The sequence below is a fragment of the Pan troglodytes genome, chromosome 10, assembly GCF_028858775.2.
Source record: "Pan troglodytes isolate AG18354 chromosome 10, NHGRI_mPanTro3-v2.0_pri, whole genome shotgun sequence".
Lineage (NCBI taxonomy): Eukaryota > Metazoa > Chordata > Mammalia > Primates > Hominidae > Pan > Pan troglodytes.
The window spans coordinates 47,334,279-47,355,631 of NC_072408.2; the positions used below are offsets into that span (position 1 = coordinate 47,334,279).

Consider the following 21,353-nt stretch of genomic DNA (forward strand, 5'->3'; position numbering starts at 1 on the left):
TCATTCCTTTTTATGGCTGTGTAGTATTCCAGGGTGTATATGTACCAGATTTAAAAAATGCAGTCTACTGTTGATGGGCACCCAGGTTGATTCCATATCTTTGCTATTGTGAATAGTGCTGTGAGAAACATATGCATGTATGTGTCTTTATGGTAGAATAATTTATATTCCTTCGGGTATATATCCAATAATGGGATTGCTGGGTTGAATGACAATTCTGCTTTAAGTTCTTTGAGAAATTGTCACGCCTGTTTCCACAATGGCTGAAGTAATTTACATTGCCATCAGCAGTGTATAAGCCTTCCCTTTTCTCTGTAACCTGACAAGCATCTTTTATTTTTTGACTTTTTATTAATAGCCATTATGACTGGTGTGAGATGGTATCTCATTGTAGTTTTGATTTGCATTTCTCTAATGATTAGTGATGTTGAGCATTTTTTCATATGCTTGTTGGCCGTGTGTCATTTTCTTTTAAAAGTGTCTATTCATGTGCTTTGCCTTCTTTTTAATGGGGTTGTTTTTTGCTTGTTAATTTGTTTCACCCTTTTCCTGTTTGCCCTGAGAATACTCACCTGCTGTGCTTGTGGCTGCAGTGTTTACCCCAAGATAACTTTGCCACAAATATCTTGCTTTTATTATTATTTTTGCATTGCTTTAGTATATCAACTTTGGAAACAAAAGACATTGTTCTTTTAAAGCATTCTGTTTTTAGTAGTGGTATTTCCATTCATGAAACATAGTAGTTCTCAATTGCTGCAAATGTCAAATCCTAGAAAACATAGCATTCCTGTGTGTGATGTTAATATTGTTCTCTAACAGTTGTTGACCAAAGATTCATTTGATGAAACAGATTTTTCCAAAATAGGCGATTCTGATAATTCAGACAATTCTGATGTTAGTTCTGTTTATAAATAACTCCAAGAACAGTTTTTATATTTTATTTTCACATTAAAAGTCAGTCAGATTTGCTTCAGTCTCAAAAAGCATGTTTATGTAAAATTAAATGAGCGTCAGCAGCGAGTTGCATGTTTTGTTTCTAAGTGGGAAAAGGGTTAAGTTCCTTATAGAGTCTGGATATTAGACCTTTGTTGGCTGCATAGTTTGCAAAAATATTCGCCCATTCTTAGGTTGTCTCTGTACTCTGTTGATAGTTTCTTTTGCTGTGCAGAAGTTCTTTCACTTAGTTAGGCCCCATTTGTCAATTTTTGGTTTTGTTGCAATTGCTTTTGGCATCTTTGTCATGTAATCTTTGCCAAGGCCTACATCCAGAATGGTATATCCTAGGTTATCTTCCAGAGTGTTTATAATTTTGGATTCTACATTTAACTCTTTAATCCATCTTGAATTGATTTTTGTATGTGGTGTAAGCAAGTGGTTCAGTTTCAATCTTTCACATATAGCTAGCCAGTTATCCCAGCACCATTTATTGAGTAGGGAGTTCTTTCCTCATTGCTTCTTTTTGTCAACTTTGTTGAAGATTAGATGGTTGTGGGTGTGTGGCATTATTTCTGGGCTCTCTATTATGGTCCATTGATCTATGTGTCTGTTTTTGTATCTGTACCATGCTGTTTTGGTTACTGCAGCTCTGTAGTATAGTTTGTAGTTGGGTAATGTGATGCTTCCAGCTTTATTCTTTTGCTTAGGATTGCCTTGCCTATTCAAACTCTTTTTTGGCTTCATATGAATTTTTAAATAGTTTTTTCAATTTCTGTGAAGAATGTCCTTGGTAGTTTGATAGGAATAGCACTGAATCTGTAAATTGTTTTGGGCAGTATGGCTATTTTAACAACATTGATCCTTCCTATCCATGAGCATTGAATGTTTTTCCATTTGTTTGTGTCATCTCTGATTTCTCTAAGCAGTGTTTTATAATTCTTGTAAATATCTTTCTTCTCCCTGGTTAGCTGTACTCCTAGGAATTTTTTTTTTGTGTGTGGCTATTGTGAATGAGATTGCATTCTTGATTAGGCTCTCAGCTTGGATATTGTTGATGTACAGGAATGCTACTGGTTTTTGTACATTGATTTTGTGTCCTGAAATTTGCTAAAGTTATTTATCATATCAAGGAGATTTTGGGCACAGACTATGGGGTTTTCTAGGTGTAGAATCATATCATCTGCAAACAGGGAAAGTTTGATTTTTCTCTTCATATTTGGATGCCTTTTGTTGTTGCCTGATTGCTCTGGCTCAGACTTCCAGAACTATGTTGAATAGAAGTGATGAGAGAAGACATCCTTGTCTTGTTCTGGTTTTGCTTCCAGCTTTTGCCTATTTAGTATGATGTTCATTATGGGTTTTCATAAATGACTGTTATTATTCTGAAGTATGTTCCTTCAAAGCCTAGTTTGCTGAGGGTTTTTAACATGAAAGGATGTTGAATTTTATTAAAAGCCTTTTCTGAATCCAGTGAGATGGATTGAGAAATCCATGGATGAGATGGATCATCCATTGAGATGATCATGTGGTTTTTGTTTCTAGTTTTGTTTATGTGATGAATCACATTTATTGATTTATATATATTGAACCAACCTTGCATCACAGTGATAAAACTTATCTGATCATGGTGGATTAGCTTTTTGATGTGCTGCTGGATTTGGTTTGACAGTATTTTGTTGAGGGTTTTTGCATCTATGTTCATCAAGGATAGTGGCCTGAAGTTTTGTTGTTGTTGTGTCTTTGCCAGGTTTTGGCATAAGAATAATGTTGGCCTCATAGAATGAATTAGAGAGGAGTCCCTCTTCCTCTTTTTTTTTTTGCATTAGCTTCAGTAGGAATCATACCAGCTCTTCTTTATACATCTGGTAGAATTCAGCTTTCAATCTGCCTCATCCTGGGATTTTTCTGGTTCATAGGCTTTTTATTACTCATTCAATTTTGCAATTTATTATTCATCTGTTCAGGGATTTAATTTCTTCCTGGTTCAGTCTTGGGAGGGTATATGCATCCAGGAACATATCTGTTTTTCCTAGGTTTTTTGCTTGTGTGCATAGAAGTGTTCATAGCAGTCTTTTTTATATATATATTTTTTGTGTGGGGTTGGTGGTAATGTGCCCTTTGTCATCTCTGATTGTGTTTACTTGGCTCTTGTCTTTTTTTCTTTATTATTCTATCTAGTAGTCTATCTATTTTATTTATTCTTTCAAAAAACAATCTCCTGGATTTATTGATCTTTTGTATGCTTTTTTCATCTCAATTTCCTTCAGTTCAGCTCTGATCTTGCCTTCCTCTAGCTTTGTGGTTTGTTTGCTCTTGTTCCTCTAGTTCCTCTAGGTGTGATGTTAGGTTTTAATTTGAGATCTTTCTACTTTTTGATGTGGGTGTTTAGCACCATAAACTTCACTCTTAACATTGTTTAACTGTGCCCCAGATATTCTGGTATGTTGTATCTTTGTTCTCATTAGTTTCAAAAAATTTCTTGATTTCTGCCTTAATATTATTGTTTACCTAAAGGTCATTCAGGAGCAGTTTGTTTAATTTCCACATAATTGTATGGTTTTGAGCAATCTTCTTAGTACTGATTTCTTTTTTTATAGAAAGATTGTGGTTGGTATGATTTTGGTTCTTTCTCATTTGCTGAGGATTGTTTTATGTCTGATTTTATGGTCAATTTTAGAGTATGTGTCATGTGGCGATGAGAAGAATGTATATTCTGTTGCTTTTGTGTGGAGAGTTTTGCAGATGTGTATTAGGTCCAATTGATCAAGTGTCAAGTTCTGGTCCTGAATATCTTTTTATTAGTTTTCTGCCTTGATGATCTGTCTAATACTATCAATGGACGGTTGAAGTCTCCCACTATTATTGTGCAGTTATCTAAGTCTCTTTGCAGGTCTCTAAGAATTTGCTTTATGCAAATTTAAAGCAAAAGGATATTTGCTTTATGAATCTGGGTGCATAGGTATTTAGCATAGTTAGGTCTTCTTGATAATTAGCATAGTTAGGTCTGGTGATAATTTCCTGTGAGTGAAAAGAAGCAAGTCACAATAATACATATAATATAATTTTATTTATCTAAACTTCAGAACCAGATAAAACTAAATTATTTAAAGAAAATTGTAAGAGAGAAAAAGTAATATCCTTTTCTCATCTATCACAAGGTTCTTGGCTGATACCCCTATAACAAAAGATGGAATAACAAGATAAGAGCATACAAATTTATTTAATATAACTTTTATGTGACATTGGAGTCTTCAGAAATGAAGACCCCAAAACCCAGGGAAAACTGTGTATTCTTATGGACAGTCACACAGAAGAATGATTGGAGGACAAAGGGGTGTGATCTAATGGTAGTTAACGGCTTCAGATTCTTCTTGGCAAGACTCCTCTGGAGTGAGGGTCTTATGACCTACTTTCAGGGGACATAGGTCAGAGAATTTTTCTAATTACCTTCTTCAAAGAAGAAAGGTGGGAGAAGTTCAGAGAGTGATCTTCCTGATTCTGGGGTTTTCTGTTTCCTTCTGCTTAAAATACTCAGTATGCTAAAGTGCCACATTTTGGAGTATCATGTTCTGATCCCCGACAAAGCAAGGGGAATGATGAACAAATCCAGGGTAGTGATTAGTTTTGGGTAGTAGAGGAGGGGTGGTAAAATGAATAACTTTTTTTTTTTTGAGATGGAGTCTCGCTCTGTCGCCCAGGTTGGAGTGCAGTGGAGAGATCTTGGCTCACTGCAAGCTCTGCCTCCTGGGTTCACGCCATTTTCCTGCCTCAGCCTCCCAAGTAGCTGGGACTACAGGTGCCCGCCACAACACCTGGCTAATTTTTTGTATTTTTGGTACAGACGGGGTTTCACCATGTTAGCCAGGATGGTCGCGATCTCCTGACCTCGTGATCTGCCCGCCTTGGCCTCCCAAAGTGCTGGGATTACAGGCGTGAGCCACCATGCCTGGAATAAAATGAATAATTCTTAAAGCTGGGTAGTGGGTACATGTACATTCATTTGTAATCATTCTTTAACTGGAATGTACATGTTTAGTACATACTTTTTAAGTGTGATATGTTTTATGAGGATAAAAGAACAGAAGAAATTTTATAGTTTGCAAAGGCTTTAATAGTAAAACAGCAAATAATGCAATGAAGCTAGAATAATATTGAAAAACCTCAGCATGAACTATTACTTTGCGTGGTTTTGTCTCTAGTATATTTGCACCCTTTTGTCATCTGTCTTATAGGAGGAGCCTTCAGGCCTCTTAAGGTGATGGTGTATCTGGGAAATTAATGCTCAGAAATTCCCTATAAATTCAATCTCTCATTAATAAGCACTCAGGTATATGCTAGGATTGTCAACAGTTATTTATACTTCTTGGGAGGGTCAATATACAGTCAAGTTCTCCTCATATTTCTGGAGGCCACAACATAAAAACCCTTGAGAGAATTACAAGAAGAGTTTCCTTAAGGACTAGATGGGGTCTTTTTACTGAAGGGTGGTATAGTAAGCAGTGGGGTTATGTGAGCATTGAAGTTCAAGGGCATTGCCCCTGCAATGGGGAGACCATTGCTGAGCCTCTAGAATTGTAGACATGTCTTCATGCAGTTATGATCTAATGTCTTTTACTTATGCTAAAGGGAATTTGGGTCTGTTGGTATCTTTCTCTCAATCACTATCCTCTTGTGACATCTGTGCGCTGACTATAACCAACTTCAAGTCCAGGGTTCAGTTATTTCTACTCTCCTTCACCATAGGAAGCTTGACCTTGGGGTTTTAACTGATGCCTCATCTTAGGCCAAAGAAAGCAAATCAGGCCTTGAATTGTTGTGTTTGGAAGACATAGTGCGTTTAGGGTATTCTGGAGTATCAGTTGAGAGGAGACACCATTTGTGAAATATCAATGGCCAGATGAGGGTATTTTTTATTTTGTACATTATTAAGAAATGAATATTTGGAGGTGTCTATTTTTTCTGTGGCAATATCAATAATGACAGATATAAACATGGATAGGTAGATAGATAAATTTACAATGACATAGTTATACAGACAGAAATAAATATAGTTATAAAAACGTAAATCAGATTGTACTTTACATGTTGAGTTGTGATATACTTTTTAAAAACTTAACAGTGTATATCATGAATGTTTCTGTGTAATGAAATATTTCTCTGGATGTAGTAGAATATATGTAACAAAAACCACATGTTCGACATCTAGATTGCTACAATTTTTTTTTTTTTTTGCATTGGAGTTTCCCTCTTGTTGCCAAGTGCAATGACATGACCTCGGCTCACCGCAACCTCCGCCTCCCAGGTTCAAGCGATTCTCCTGCCTCAGTCTCCCGAATAGCTAGGACTACAGGCATGCATCAGCATGACTGGTTAATTTTGTATTTTTAGTAGAGAAGGGGTTTCTCCGTGTTGGTCAGGCTGGTCTTGAACCCGACCTCAGGTGATCTGCCTACCTCGGTCTCCCAAAGTGCTGGGATTACAGGTGTGAGCCACCGTGCCCGGCGATTGCTACAAAAATTTTAACCTCTATAAATAGTATTGAAATAAACATCTTTGTAAAAATACATTTGTGCATATTCATGATGATTTACTCAGGATAAATTCCTAGTGAAATTTTTTTAGTATCAAATGATTTTATTATAAATCTGAAGCCATTTATTGACCATTCACTTTTCCAAATAACACAAACATGAGAATAAACTAAACACACCCAAGACTCACTAGCCCTTGCAGGACAGGAAGAGGCCCTGGACAGACAGCTTGCAAATGTTTTTCCTTATACCTAATGTCCAAGCTTCCTCACACATTCTAGGGTTCCATGTTTTGTCACCTCTTACAAGGGAAAGGGAACGTAAAAGATTCATGTACAGGAAGGTCATAACAACCTTCAACCATCAAGATATCTGATGCTAACGGTTTGTACATTTTAGTTTGCAACTCTGAGAAATAACGTCAAATAAGCACTGTCAAATCCCCACTTCCAGCTACCTCTTAAATTGCCGTTATTCTTTGAAATTATCTTTGGGACTGGTTATGTTCTTTAATTGTAGCTTTTGTGTATTACAGAGCACAAACCCAAAATCCATGTGCAGTCTCCATGTTCAAGTATAAAAGTTTGTCTCAGAACAACCTCAGGTTGCTGCAGTGTCTCTCTATCTCCCTGTAGTGTCTACTGGGCGTTGTACCTTTGGACAGGCTGGTCAAATGGCGGCACAACGAAGGGGACAACACAGTCAACTTCCCCAACGTCAAACTCTCTCCCCGTTCAAACTGGACACTGCCCACAGTCAAGGCTGAAATACCGAAATCAGTGAGACCTCGGCCTATCTTCATTCTGAAGTTGCACTCTTATGTAACCATGTAACCGAAGCTACTTCTTCACCATTAACTCAAATGGAGCTTTCAAAACGGGTGGGACATATTCTTGGGAAGCGCCCTGAGATGGAAGGCTGGAGGGTACTGGTCTTTGGGCTCTGGAGGGGGCACTGGCACCATTGCTGTCTTCTGGGCGCCCAGGATCTCGTGAATTGCTCATTCCACTGGTGGCCTGGGGATGTGGTTTAGTTCTGGATCCACCATCTGATAAAGAACCCCGTCAACTCCAGCTTTCAACGTCCCTGACTGAAAAACACTCTGCCTCAGGCCACTTCGCAATCAGTTTTTGCGCATTGTAGGATTCCATTCCTGCTTGTCCAGGTGTGTGGACACCGAATGCTGGGCCTTCTGCCTTAATTTTGATAAGCTGGCTTGGTGTCTACGGGGGCCAGGCAGCACCTGCGGAAGCTGCTAAACGGCCCTGAGCCGCTCCAGGATGAGCGGCGGGTCCCCGGGAGGCAGTGGCGGGATCACGGTGCCCGCGTGGCCCCGGTCTCGCCCATCGAAGGAGACCAAATACGGCTTCTTCTCCGGGACAGAAGGCTTGGTGCGCAGAGGTGACGGCGAGGGTAGCAGATGAGGAGGCCAACATCTCACTGGGCTTGTGTTTTCATCTGGGTTTCTCTATCCCGGGGCTCCTGCGTATCAGGGCAGGGCCGTGGGCGCCGCGCGCAGCGCGGAGCATGCGCAGGCCCCTTGGGGTTGAGGCGTGACCGGAATGCTCAGCTCCGGGTGTCCGGGCTCCCTGCGGCCTTCGGTGAAGGCTGGTCTCTTCCATCTGGCCTGGCCTTTGTGCAGCTGAGGCAAATCACTGCTGTCCCGGAGGCTTCTTTCCCCCTTGTAACAGATACGTTTTTTTCATGAGAAGCTTTTAAAACTGACAATTAGAACGAAGAGAGTTTGTGAAAGAAGCTTGAGAAAAGTGCAAGTTAATATTCAATAAATTCAATAATTTGTAGATAGTTTTTGCACCTTTTCAGTTAACTACAGTAAGTTAGACAATTGTAAAATATAGCTTAAACAAATCAGAAGCATTTGTTTTATAGGAAAAAATGTTTATTACGTGAGAGTTATTCAGTGCCCTTAGAACCGGCAAACCACCTGACACTAAACAATGAAAGATGAGACAAAGATAGTTTCAGGATTCACTTGAGATGAGGTCAAAACAAGATTATTTGTCTAGGGTACATAGCCTGCACTCTACAAGGAAAAGACACACTGATAAGATCAGCTAATTGGAAAAAATATAAATCCTGTATACAGTGAATGAAGACCATGTGAGGAATGAAGTTTCTAGAGCCGCAGAGCCTCCTTGCAATCTTTTGCACCGGAGAGCTGGCCACCAAGCTGCACACACAGTGAAGTTCTTGGGAATTTTATCTGAGTCCAAGTTCTGCCTCAGTATGTTGATTCCCTCTCTGAAGTTCTCTTAGGTGTTTATGTCTTCTATGGCCACACGGTTGGAAATCTTTCTCTTTCTTCCCATCAAGTCTTATCTAGTGACTTTTCTCTCCCACGCATCCATGACACTGTGTTCTTATTAAATGCCATGACTTTTAGTGTGTTCACCAAAGTAAATTAAAAATAATGATAGATTTGCGACGCTAATGATTTTACTAAATGCAAAGCCCAAGATGAATGTTTTAGAATGAGAAAAATGAATGAATATGTTCATAACAAAACTTTATTGAGGTAATAATTTAATAATTTGCTTTGTCACTAAGAGGGATTAAAGTTAACCGTCCTACTTGTAATAACTTTGTACCATTCTCTCATGCACTTCTAATTTACAGCTTGCAGTATCAGACACTGAGGGTAGCCAGGAATACTTACTACTATAAACTTATCCAGTGTCATGTTGTATGCAGCTTGACCCAAATTTTCCACAATCTTTTTTTTTTGAGACAGGGTCTTGCTCTGTTGCCCAGGCTGGAGTGCAGTGGTGCAATCTCAGCTCACTGCAGCCTTGACCTCCCACGCTCAAGTGATCCTCCTCCCTCAGCCTTCCAAGTAACTGGAATTACAGGTGCACACCACCATGCCCGGCCTATTTTTTTTTTTTTTTTTGGAGACAGGGTTTCACCATGTTGGCCAAGCTAATCTCGAACTCCTGAGCTCAAGCAATCCTCCTGCTGCAGGCATGAGCCACAGTGCTGGGCCAACAATGTTTGTTTTTTAACTCAACGTCTGGTATATTGCAAATATTTTTCCAAAGTTCTTTTCAGAGCTACCTTCACTTCCTTATTTTTCAGGCTATAGATGAGGGAATTCAGCATGGGAGTGACTACAGTATACTGCACAGAGAAGATCAACTCTATGGGGGAACCTGAGTTTGGCATGAGATGGCGGAGCAAACCTGAGCCATAGTAAAGTGTCACTGCAGTGAGGTGGGCAGAGCAGGTGGAGAAGGCCTTGCTTCTGCCCGAAGTAGAGCTGATGCTTAGGATGGTAGAGATTATACGGGTGTAGGACCAAAAGGAAGTTTCCCAGCCCATGTAGGAGAGTGGAGCAGAGCAAGGGGATGAGGCTTCTGGAGATATCAGAGCAGGACAGAGGGAGGAGGGATGGCATCTCATAGCTGTAGTGGTGAATGATTTTGGCTTCACAAAAGACCATGTTTACAGCTAGGAGGACATTGATGAGTGCGTCCAGAAAGCCCAGTCCCCATGAGCCCCACACAAGGTGCATATACAGCTGTTTACCCATGATCTGTCCATAAAGTAGTGGGCGGCAGATGGCAGCATGGCGGTCATAGGCCATCCCTGAGAGAAGGCAGGCTTCAGTCCCTGCAGTGACAAACACAAAGAAGACCTGAGCCAGGCAGCCCTCTAATGAAATGGTTTTCCTCTGTGACAGGAGGTTCTCCAGCATCTTGGGCACAATGACTGAAGAGAAGCAGAGATCAACAAAAGAGAGGTGACTCAGGAAGAAATACATGGGCGTATGGAGACAAGAATCAGCCCTGATCACGAGCAGCAGCATCAGGTTTTCCATTATGGTCAGGAGGTAAATCCCCAGGAACAGCACAAAGAGCAGAGCCCGGATGTTGGGGTCGGCAGACAGCCCAAGGAGGAGGAACTCGGTGATGGTGCTGTGGTTCCCCAAGGCCATTTACAAAGGCTACTCCCTAGAAATAACTCGGAAAATCATAGCAGCCAAGTCAAGATTACTCCAGACAGTTTTCTCATGGTACTGATTCTCTTTTCATATCGGTCACATGGAACATAAAGGTGATTGAGGTGTAGTCTTTGCTCTTTAAATGGTCCACTGAAGAACATGGATGTGAAAACAAGAAATTGTAACAGTGTAATTAATATGAAGAGAGCTCAAATTTTGATTTATATAGGGGTCAGTAATGATAATACATTGAAGAAATTTGAACACATTTTTAAAGAAAGCATATGATTGGCCGGGCGCGGTGGCTCATGCCTGTAATCCCAGCACTTTGGGAGGCCGAGGGGTGGGTCACCTGAGGTCCGGAGTTCGAGACCAGCCTGACCAACATGGAGAAACCCCGTCTCTACTAAAAATACAAAATTAGCTGAGCGTGGTGGCTCACGCCTGTAATCCCAGCTACTTGGGAGGCTGAGGCAGGAGAATCACTTGAACCTGGGAGGTGGAGGTTGTGGTGAGCTGAGATTGTGCCATTGTACTCCAGTATGGGCAACAAGAGCGAAACTCTGTCTCAAAAAAAAAAAAAAAAAGAGAGAGAAAGCAAGCATATGATTGACCTAGGAAAATAAACATCAAAGAGACAATTAATTGGCATGAAGAATGTGTTCGAACGCTCAAGACTGAGGAAAAATCAAGTCATGTTCAGTAAAACATGGGTAGTTCTGAAAAGCTGATGCTTAGAGTATAATTGAGCCACACAGATCAATGGCTAAGTGGACTCCTGTGTCAGACTACTTTCACATTCCAGCTGTACTATTAATTAGCTATATGACTTGTACAATATACACAAAGCTCTGTATCTCAATTTCTTAGCATATAAAATGCATATAATAGTACTATGTAAGATTTTGAGGATTAAGTATGAGATTATATATAAGGCGCTTCAAACTACCTACTCCTAACTGTTCATTGACATTTGTTATTATTAAAATTATTTATTAAGTTTGTAAGTCTAGATAAAACTCAGATAAATTCTCCTATAGGGTGAAGCACTATCAAAAATCAAAGTTGTTTCTGCTAATGCTGCTGTTGTTATTCTTACTTTGTGCCTTTAGTAAGAAAATCACATTGAAATCATTACTGGTAGAAGCCCACTCCTGCTCATTACCTCAATTAGAAGAAAAACAGGAGGTGAGGAATTATTTTGGTGTGGAGGCTTTTTTTTTTTTTTTAAGAGATAAGCCACTTTGCAGTTACTGTGGATGCTGTCATTCAGAAAGGAGGGCATGTAATTCCTCCTAATAGGTATTGCTAGCAGACTCCAGACATGACAAGTGGGAGAGAAGTTGGTTGGGACTCATGTAGACACCTAGGGGAATCTTCGATATAATTACTAGGGAAGATGTGTATCCCAGGAATGCCTGGAATCTCTGGACAAGTAAGCAAGAGGAAGACTTGAAAGGATTTCATGATACAGGAATACATGAGTGGGTATATAGGGTGTAGCAACAGCCAGGATTCTGTGCAGTACTGCAGATTCTGGACCACTGTCTCAGACAATAGGAAAAAAGTTGGGAATTCATCTTGTAGGACTGCAAAGTTGGACTCTGAGCATCTAGTTTCTGCTGGAAATGCCTGCTGCTGGTAATCCCTACCTTACAGGGGGATGTCCTGTCCCACTATTCTCTGATCATTTCTCCCTTATGGCCAGATTTCTCCCTTATGGCCAGAATGTGTTCTCCCTCATGGCCCTCAAGTATGTATTTCATGAGTCTTCAGGTCTGGGTTACAACAGTGCTCTATTTCCTTGAACACTGAATGTTTACTCATAACTCCCACATTTGGCCTTACATCCTAAGTCTGACCTTGGGTCACCCATAGGACTCATTATGATGTCCCCATCAGTTTCCTGGTCCTGGCTATTCCTGATGAGTTCAAAGCCCAGCCAAGGGGGACATCTGAATCTTTACTAATTAAATCTTTATCTAGAAACTCAGCCTCAAAATCCTTCCCATGCCCCAAATACAGATTGCCTGTACATCCTGTCCAGTACGGCAATCTTCTCTCCAACTTGGCTGCAGGATTTTTATTTAGCTGCCTCTGCTAAAAATAACAATGAACTGGAGAAGGTTACTTTTAAAATATTGTTTCATGGTTGAGTTTATAAAGTCCTATTGATGATAAAATGCTTTAGTGAATTCTACACTAATAAGTTAAATAGCCATAGGGCAGGTCCTTTTTTCAAAGGTTCTAAAATATCCTTTAGTTTTCCTGTTTCTGAAACCAATGTCTCATTTATATGCAGTATAGTTTGGTTTAACCAATCTGCAGTGCAGCTATGTTAAGGTTGCCGGTTCAGGTGATTGCCTTTGTTGGACAGGAGAACAGCTTTTATGTTCTATAGTCACAATACGAAGTCAGATTTAGTAAGAAAGAACTTTAATAACATTGATTGTTATAAGGACCAATGGGGATCTCCTAGGTGTGGCCTTTGGAACATCTAGATTGATGCAATGGCCTATAATCATTAAATATAAATCCTTAGAATCTAGTGGGAGTTGAAAATGGTGTTTTGTTCCCCAAGCAGGAAAGAAATAGTTTTCAACTGACATTCTAAAGCCTAGTCTCTCTGGGACTTCTCAGGTGAAATCACCTTCAGGCAAATTTGTTGTGAAAAATGATTTTTTGATCAAATAGTTAAAAAGAAAAAAGTTCACAAGCTCACAAACATTCATTTGCATAAAGTCTGTTCAAATATATTTTCTTTGATCGATCCATTTTGATGGCTACACAGGAACCTGTTACAGTTTGATTGGTCAGAATAGGGATATTTAGGGAAGTATTGGTTTAATAGTTTATTAGAGTCATAAGTAGTAACAGACTGTAGTATAAATGAAAATTTGTATGTATTTATTTACAATGAGGTATAATGTTTTTATTCAAACTAGACTATCTGGCAAAAGATTATTTCCTACTGTCCCTTGCCAATTTATTTTTGAGAGAGGCTCTCACTCCCATTTCCCAGGTTAGAGTACAGTGGTGCAAACACGGCTCACTGCAGCCTTGACTTCCAGTGCTCAGGTGATTCTCCCACCTCAGCCTCCTGAGTAGCTGGGACTGTAGGCATGCGCCATCACACCCAACTAATTTTTTGTGTTTTTAGTAAAGACAGGGTTTTGCCACATTGCTCAGGCTGGTCTCGAACTCCTGGACTCAACTTGGCCTCCCAAAGTGCTGGCATCACAAGCATGAGCCACTGCACCCGGCTCAACTTATTAACTAAGCAAAACAAATATAACTTAAGGATATTTAGAATAATCAATCAATTTTTTAAAACATTTGCTTTCCTTGTTGGTAAGGAATTTAAAGTTTTTAATTTTTATTCATCTATTGATTAGAACATTTATTCATAGATGTATCTAAGAATTTATATATGTATGTATGTGTATATTTAAGAGTTCCTTGAAATTTGATAAGATTTATATATATAAATATATAAAGTGCATACTTATATATAAAACATATATCCCCATATATAAAATGTATATCCCCATATAGAAAAATGTATGCATACCTCTTTGATCATGTGTATATGTGTATGTCGCAGTTGAATAATGTATATTGAAAGTGTTATAGTGGTTTTTGCTTTAATAAACCATCATGAGCAATTGTTATTATCTACTCTTTTGTGGGTTATTTTTTAAAACAGGAGACTAATTAATTGGACTGAATAAAATAAAAATTATTTCTGTTCATTGACAGACAACATTAAGACAATGAAAAAGCAAACCAAAGATTGAGTGCAGATAAATATAGTATATATGTGTGTTATGGGGGTATACGTAGAATATGAAAAGAAGTACTACAAATAAGTAATAAAATTTCAAATACAAATTTAAATAGGAAAAACAGTTAAATGGTCCTTTTACAAAAGAGGATTTCTAAATAGCCAATAAGCAAATTAATAAATGATGAACATTATTAGGAGGTGTAATTTAAACCTTAATGAGAGACTGCTTCACAAATGTCAGAGTCTGAGGTTGCTCATTTTAAATTATTATTAAACTGCACATACATATTTTATACTCTTTGTAACAAAAGTATCTTAGAAAAATAAAAGAAAAGCTCTCCCTCTCCCTCTCCCTCTCCCCACGTCTCCCTCTCCCTCTCTTTCCACGGTCTCCCTCTCCCTCTCTTTCCATGGTCTCCCTCTGATGCTGAGCCAAAGCTGGACTGTACTGCCGCCATCTCTGCTCACTGCAACCTCCCTGCCTGATTCTCCTGCCTCAACCTGCCCAGTGCCTGCGATTGCAGGCGCGTGCTGCCACGCCTGACTGGTTTTCGTATTTTTTTGATGGAGACGGGGTTTCGCTGTGTTGGCCGGGCTGGTCTCCAGCTCCTAACCGGGAGTGATCTGCCAGCCTCGGCCTCCTGAGGTGCCGGGATTGCAGATGGAGTCTTGTTCACTCAGTGCTCAATGTTGCCCAGGCTGGAGTGCAGTGGCGTGATCTCGGCTCGCTACAATCTCCACCTCCCAGCCTCCTGCCTTGGCCTCCCAAAGTGCAGAGATTGCAGCCTCTGCCCAGCCCCCACCCCGTCTGGGAAGTGAGGAGTGTCTCTGCCTGGCCGCCCATCGTCTGGGATGTGAGGAGCCCCTCTGCCCGGCTACCCAGTCTGGGAAGTGAGGAGCGCCTCTTCCTGGCCGCCATCCCGTCTAGGAAGTGAGGAGTGTCTCTGCCCGGCCGCCCATGGTTTGAGATGTGGTGAGCGCCTCTGCCCCGCCGCCCCGTCTGGGATGTGAGAAGTGCCTCTGCCCAGCCGCGACCCCATCTGGGAGGTGAGGAGCATCTCTGCCCGGCCGCCCAGTCTGAGAAGTGAGGAGCCCCTCCGCCCGGCAGCCGCCCCATCCGGGAGGTGGGGGGGCAGCCCCCACCCAGACAGCCGCCCCATCCGGGAGGGAGGTGGGGGTCAGACCCCGCCCGGCCAGCCGCCCTGTCCGGGAGGGAGGTGGGGGGTCAGACCCCGCCTGGCCAGCCGCCCCGTCCGGGAGGGAGGTGGGGGGTCAGCCCCTGGCCGGCCAGCCGCCCCATCAGGGAGGGAGGTGGGGGGTGCCTCTGCCCGGCCGCTGCCCCGTCCGGGAGGTGGGGGGCGCCTCTGCCCGGCCGCCCCTTCTGGGAAGTGAGGAGCCCCTCTGCCTGGCAGCCTCGCCGTCTGGGGGGTGTACCCAACAGCTCATTGAGAACGGGCCATGATGACGATGGCAGTTTTGTCAAATAGAAGAGGGGGAAATGTGGGGAAAAGATAGGGAAATCAGATTGTTGCTGTGTCTGTGTAGAAAGAAGTAGACATAGGAGACTCCATTTTGTTCTGTACTAAGAAAAATTCTTCTGCCTTGGGATGCTGTTGATCTATGACCTTGCCCTCAACCTGGTGCTCTCTGAAACATGTGCTGTGTCCACTCAGGGTTAAATGGATTAAGGGCGGTGCAAGGTGTGCTTTGTTAAACAGATGCTTGAAGGCAGCATGCTCCTTAAGAGTCATCACCACTCCCTAATCTCAAGTACCCAGGGACACAAACACTGCGGAAGGCCCCAGGGTCCTCTGCCTAGGAAAATCAGAGACCTTTGTTCATTTGTTTATCTGCTGACCTTCCCTCCACTATTGTCCTATGACCCTGCCAAATCCCCCTCTGTGAGAAACACCAAAGAATGATCAATTAAAAAAAAAAAAAGTGGGCAAAGGATATGAACAGACACTTCTCAAAAGAAGACATTTATGTAGCCAACAGACACATGAAAAAATGCTCATCATCACTGGTCATCAGAAAAATGCCAATCAAAACCACAATGAGATACCATCTCATACCAGTTAGAATGGCGGTCATTAAAAAGTCAGGAAACAGCAGATGCTGGAGGAGATGTGGAGAAATAGGAACACTTTTACATTGTTGGTGGGAGTGTAAACTAGTTCAACCATTGTGGAAGACAGTGTGGCGATTCCTCAAGGATCTAGAACTAGAAATACCATTTGACCCAGCGATCCCATTACTGGGTATATACCAAAAGGATTATAAATCATGCTACTATAAAGACACATGCACACATATGTTTATTGCGACACTATTCATAATAGCGAAAACTTGGAACCAACCCAAATGTCCATCAATTATAGACTGGATTAAGAAAATGTGGCACATATACACTATGGAATACTATGCAGGCATAAAAAAGGATGAGTTCACATCCTTTGCAGGGACATGGATGAAGCTGGAAACCATCATTCTGAGCAAACTATCACAAGGACAGAAAACCAAACACCACATGTTCTCACTCATAGGTGGGAATTGAACAATGAGAACACTTGGACACAGGGCAGGGAACATCACATATAGGGGCCTGTCATGGGGTGGGGGGCAGGGGGAGGGATATCATTAGGAGAAATACCTAATGTAAATGAACCTAATGAGTTAATGGGTACAGCAAACCAACATGGCACATGTATACGTATGTAATAAACCTGCACGTTGTGCACAACTACCCTAGAACTTAAAGTATAATAATAAAATTAAATAAATAAAATAAAATAAAAATAAAAGAAAAAATACATTGTTGTTCCTGCAATAATAAAAATACATAGAAAAGTAGGTTAAATTAAAAATAGATCAACTGTTAGCTTTGAAGATCTCTCTCAATCATTTATGTTGCCTCTTTGGTCATCTCTCTTGCAGAATTTCCTACAAAAATTTTTTGAAATGGTGTGATGGCAGTTTGGTACTGGGATTATTAACAGCGATTAACCCTTAATGGGTCAGCTTATAAATAACCAGATTCTCTAGCCTTCTGAAGACCAGATGGAATCCTCAACGTGGTCAGAAAATATGGTCAACTGAGTGAGAACATTGAAGTTGCAGGGAATAGCCCTGTGATGTGAGGAGCTCTGCTGAACCTTGGAGGCATAGGGCTGCCTTTGTGCAGTTATGCTGCCTTACCCTTTTCTTTTTCCATTATAGGGACTTTACCTGTGCCTTCTGGTATCTTTCTCTCAGTCATGGTCATCCATGTGATACCAGTACACTGACTATAACCAGCACCCAAGTAGAATGATTACAACAGGCCACCCCTGTGCCCAGACTTTGATTTTAAGGAAGCCCTGCCCCTGGAGTTGTAGCCTGTGCCTCACCTTAAGTCCAGGAATGCAAGACAGAAACATTCTATTATTCATGGAAGGCACCTTCTGTTGTTTACAGTTATAATGCTCACTGAATGTTTTGTTTGGTGGTTTGATTTTTAGTAGCAGTTGAGAAGAGGGATTACATGGGGAACATCAATGACAAGAAGAGTAAGAAAAGTTGTGATTATGGTCAATTGGAATGAGGTGAGTTTGTAAAAAAAAGGCCTGAGAAAGGTTTGAGTTAGCATTAAATACATCCTGGGGGCTAGGCACAGTGGCTCATGCCTGTAATCTCAGCACTTTGGGAGGCTGAGGCAGGAGGATCTCTTGAAGCCAGGAGTTCAAGACCAGCCTGGGCAACATAGCAACACCCTGTCTCTACAAAAAATAAGAAAAAATAGCTGAGTGTGGTGGCATATGCCGGTGGTACCAGCTACTCTGGAGGCTGAGGTGGGAGGATCACTTGAGCCCAGGAATTCGAGGCTGCAGTGAGCCACAGTTGTACCACTGCACTCCAGCCTGGGCAACATAGCAAGACCCTGACTCTAAAATAAATAAATTTCCTCTTCGCTGATAGAAAATTTCTCTTATGATACGTTCATGCAGTCATAACACAAATTCTGCATAGAAACATACTGTTCCTTATAATACCTTGGTATATAGTTCTCCTTTGTGTAATTTGATAATTTCAGGGATTATTAACCACTGAAATTATCCACCAGGCATTTTCTCCTGGACATCATATTCTAAAAAGTGCTTATCAACAAGCAGACATTGATATATTAAGCAAGATTTTTTGAATAATTTGTTCCTTTTAAGCTGGTTTTTTTCATATTTGGCTATATTTTATATTATAGGGCCTTATCAGTTTTAGTATCTACCATACATTTGTTTTTGTGTAATGAGGTATTACTCTGTTGCCAGTGGACTTAGTATGTGTATATCAAAATTTTGTACAATTGACCATTGAACAACAAAGGGGTTAGGGGTGCCAGCCCCCCACATGGTTGAAAATCTATGAAAAACTTTTTTTTTTTTGAGACAGGGTCTTGCTCTTGTCCCCCAGGCTGGAGTGCAATGGTGCCACCTCGGCTCACTGCAACCTCTGCCTCCCGGGTTCAAGCGATTCTCTTGCCTCAGCCTCCTGAGTAGCTGGGATTACAGGTGCCCACCACCACACCCAGCTAATTTTGTATTTTTAGTGGAGACAGGGTTTCACTATATTGGCCAGGCTGACCTGACCTCAGGTTGAACTCCTGATCTCAGGTTATCCGTCCGCCTTGGCCTCCCAAAGTGCTGGGATTACAGGCGTGAGCCACCGCACCCGGCCACCGTGAATAACTTTTGGCCCTGCCAAAACTTAACGGCGAGTAGCCTTCAGTTGACCAGAAGCATTATCAATAACTAAACAGTTGATTAACATATATTTTGTATATGTATTATATACTGTATTCTTACAGTGAAGTAAGCTAGAGAAAAGAAAATGTATTAAGAAAATCATAAGGAGATAAAATATACTTACTATTCACTAAGTGGAAGTGGACCATTCTAAAGGTCTTCATCCTCATAGTCTTCAGGTTGAGTAGGCTGAGGAGGAGTAGGAAGAGGAGGGGTTGGTTTTGCTTTCTCAGGAGTGGCAGGAGTAGATCCATGCAGTTCAAACCTGCGTTGTTCTAGGGTCAACTGCAGGTCCATTTTATTTATTTTTCTCTATTTAAAATGTAATAATCACTGAGATTCTATAACACTAGCAAGGTTCTTCATTTTCCAATTTAAATAATATGTTTAAATTATCAAATGTCCACAAATAGAAGAATGATATTTTATTCTACCAGAGTTTCAGACATTTCTATCATTCAGGCATGGAGAGGAACATATGGGGAACAATTTTGTGACCGAGTTGAATGTTGCACTTTTCCACAGAATGAGAACATCATAGACTCCCTGTCTTCTTCTTAGATTTCCTGTACACATTGGGATGCAGGTGTGGTGTGGTGGCTAATGATAACAGATCTGTTCTAACATCTATTAATAAGTCCAGGGAAAATATATCTGGCCAAAATTGTTGGCAACATCTTTTAAAATATAGAACTTTCTGCCTCTATTTCTCTGTGAGCCCTATTATAAAGTCGAGCACAAAAGATAAGTCCAAATCAGTGTCTTTTATAATATTCTGCTTTTTGACTGTAACAGTCATCCACTCTGCACAATTGTATCTAGCTTTGTCTGCTTAATTTTATAAGAATTTTTCCATAATAATTTAAATACATAGTGAAAGACAGTTTCGGTTATTTTAATGTTCTATTAAGCATTTTCTCCATAGTTTGCTGGGCAATTTCCTAAGCATGTCATTAGGCATTTTTCATTGTTACATTTTTATAATTTACTTCCTTACATTGTTTAGAACAGTAAAGTTGGACTTTCATGCTTATAAACAACATTATATTAAACTCCTTTGTACTGGTCATTTCTTTGGTATTTAAAATCATTCCTGAAATGGAACTAGTGGGTTAATGGGTAAAAATATTGGTAAGACTCCTGTCACACACTGACAGATTGCCTTCCAAAAGGGTTGGCCAGTTTACTCTGACACCAGAACTGAGGTAAATGACCGTTTCTCCCCTGCATTAAATACCACTGGCTTAAAAAATATGGTACTAGTTTGAAAAGTATGGAATGATATTAATTATTGTGAATTAATATTTCTTTTATTAGTGATAATAAAACATGTATTATGTTTGTTTACTAATTATATTTATTCTTTTGCAGATATTTTCTTCCTTTCTTTTACCATCCCTAATATATTGTAGTCAATGATTATCTTATCCATTTGATTGACAACATAGATATATTAAAACTAGTCTGTGTTGGTTGTTGCCAGTTTATCCACTCTCTTAGAATGAATTTTTGTTTTAGAAAACTCGGAAATAAATCTATACATCTACAGTGAACTCATGTTTCATGAAGGTGCCAAGAACATACATTAGGGAAACATACATTTTCTTCAATAAATGGTGCTGGGAAAACTGGATATCTTTACGCAGAAGAATGAAACTAGATCTCCATCTCTCACCATATACAAAAAATAAAAAGTGGATCAAAGACTTAAATCTAAGACCTCAAACTATGAAACTACTAAAAGACAACATTGAGGAAATTCTCCAGGACATTTGAATGGGCAAAGATTTCCTGAGTGATACACAACCAGCACAGGCAACCAGAGCAAAAAAGGACAAATGGGATCACATCAATTTAAAAAACTCCTGCACAGCAAAGGAAAAATAAAAAAGTGAAGAGATAACCCACAGAATGGGAGAAAATATTTGCAAGCTACCCATCTGACAGGGAATTAATAACCAGAATGTATAAGGAGCTCAAACAATTCCATAGGAAAAAATCCAATACTCTGACTAAAAAATGGGCAAAAGGGCTGATAGACATTTCTCAAAAGAAGACATAAATGGCAAAGAGGTATAAGGTGCTCAACATTACTGATCATCAGAGAAATGCAAAAACTACAATGTGATATTGTCTTACCCCAGTTAAAATGGCTTTTTTCCAAAAGACGGGTAATAACAAATGCTGGTGAGGATGTGGAGAAAAGGGAATCTTTGTACACTGTTGGTGGGAATGTAAGTTAGCACAACCACTATGGAGAACAGTTTGGAAGTTTCTCAAAAAACTAAAAATAGAGCTACCATATGATCCAGCAATCCCACTGCTGGGTATATACTGAAAAGAAAGAAAATTAGTATATC

The 21,353-nt window shown here is 40.4% G+C and overlaps 1 protein-coding gene across 1 annotated transcript; it reads right to left on the reverse strand.

Moving 5' to 3' along the window:
- Nucleotides 1–8,384: 8,384 nt before the first annotated feature.
- LOC466971 (olfactory receptor 8S1) lies at nt 8,385–10,556 on the reverse strand. Its single transcript, XM_054664309.1, is given in 2 exon segments — nt 8,385–9,783; nt 9,785–10,556. Coding segments are annotated over 2 exon segments (930 nt in total). The 5' UTR covers nt 10,423–10,556; the 3' UTR covers nt 8,385–9,491.
- Between the last annotated feature and the right edge of the window lie 10,797 nt (nt 10,557–21,353).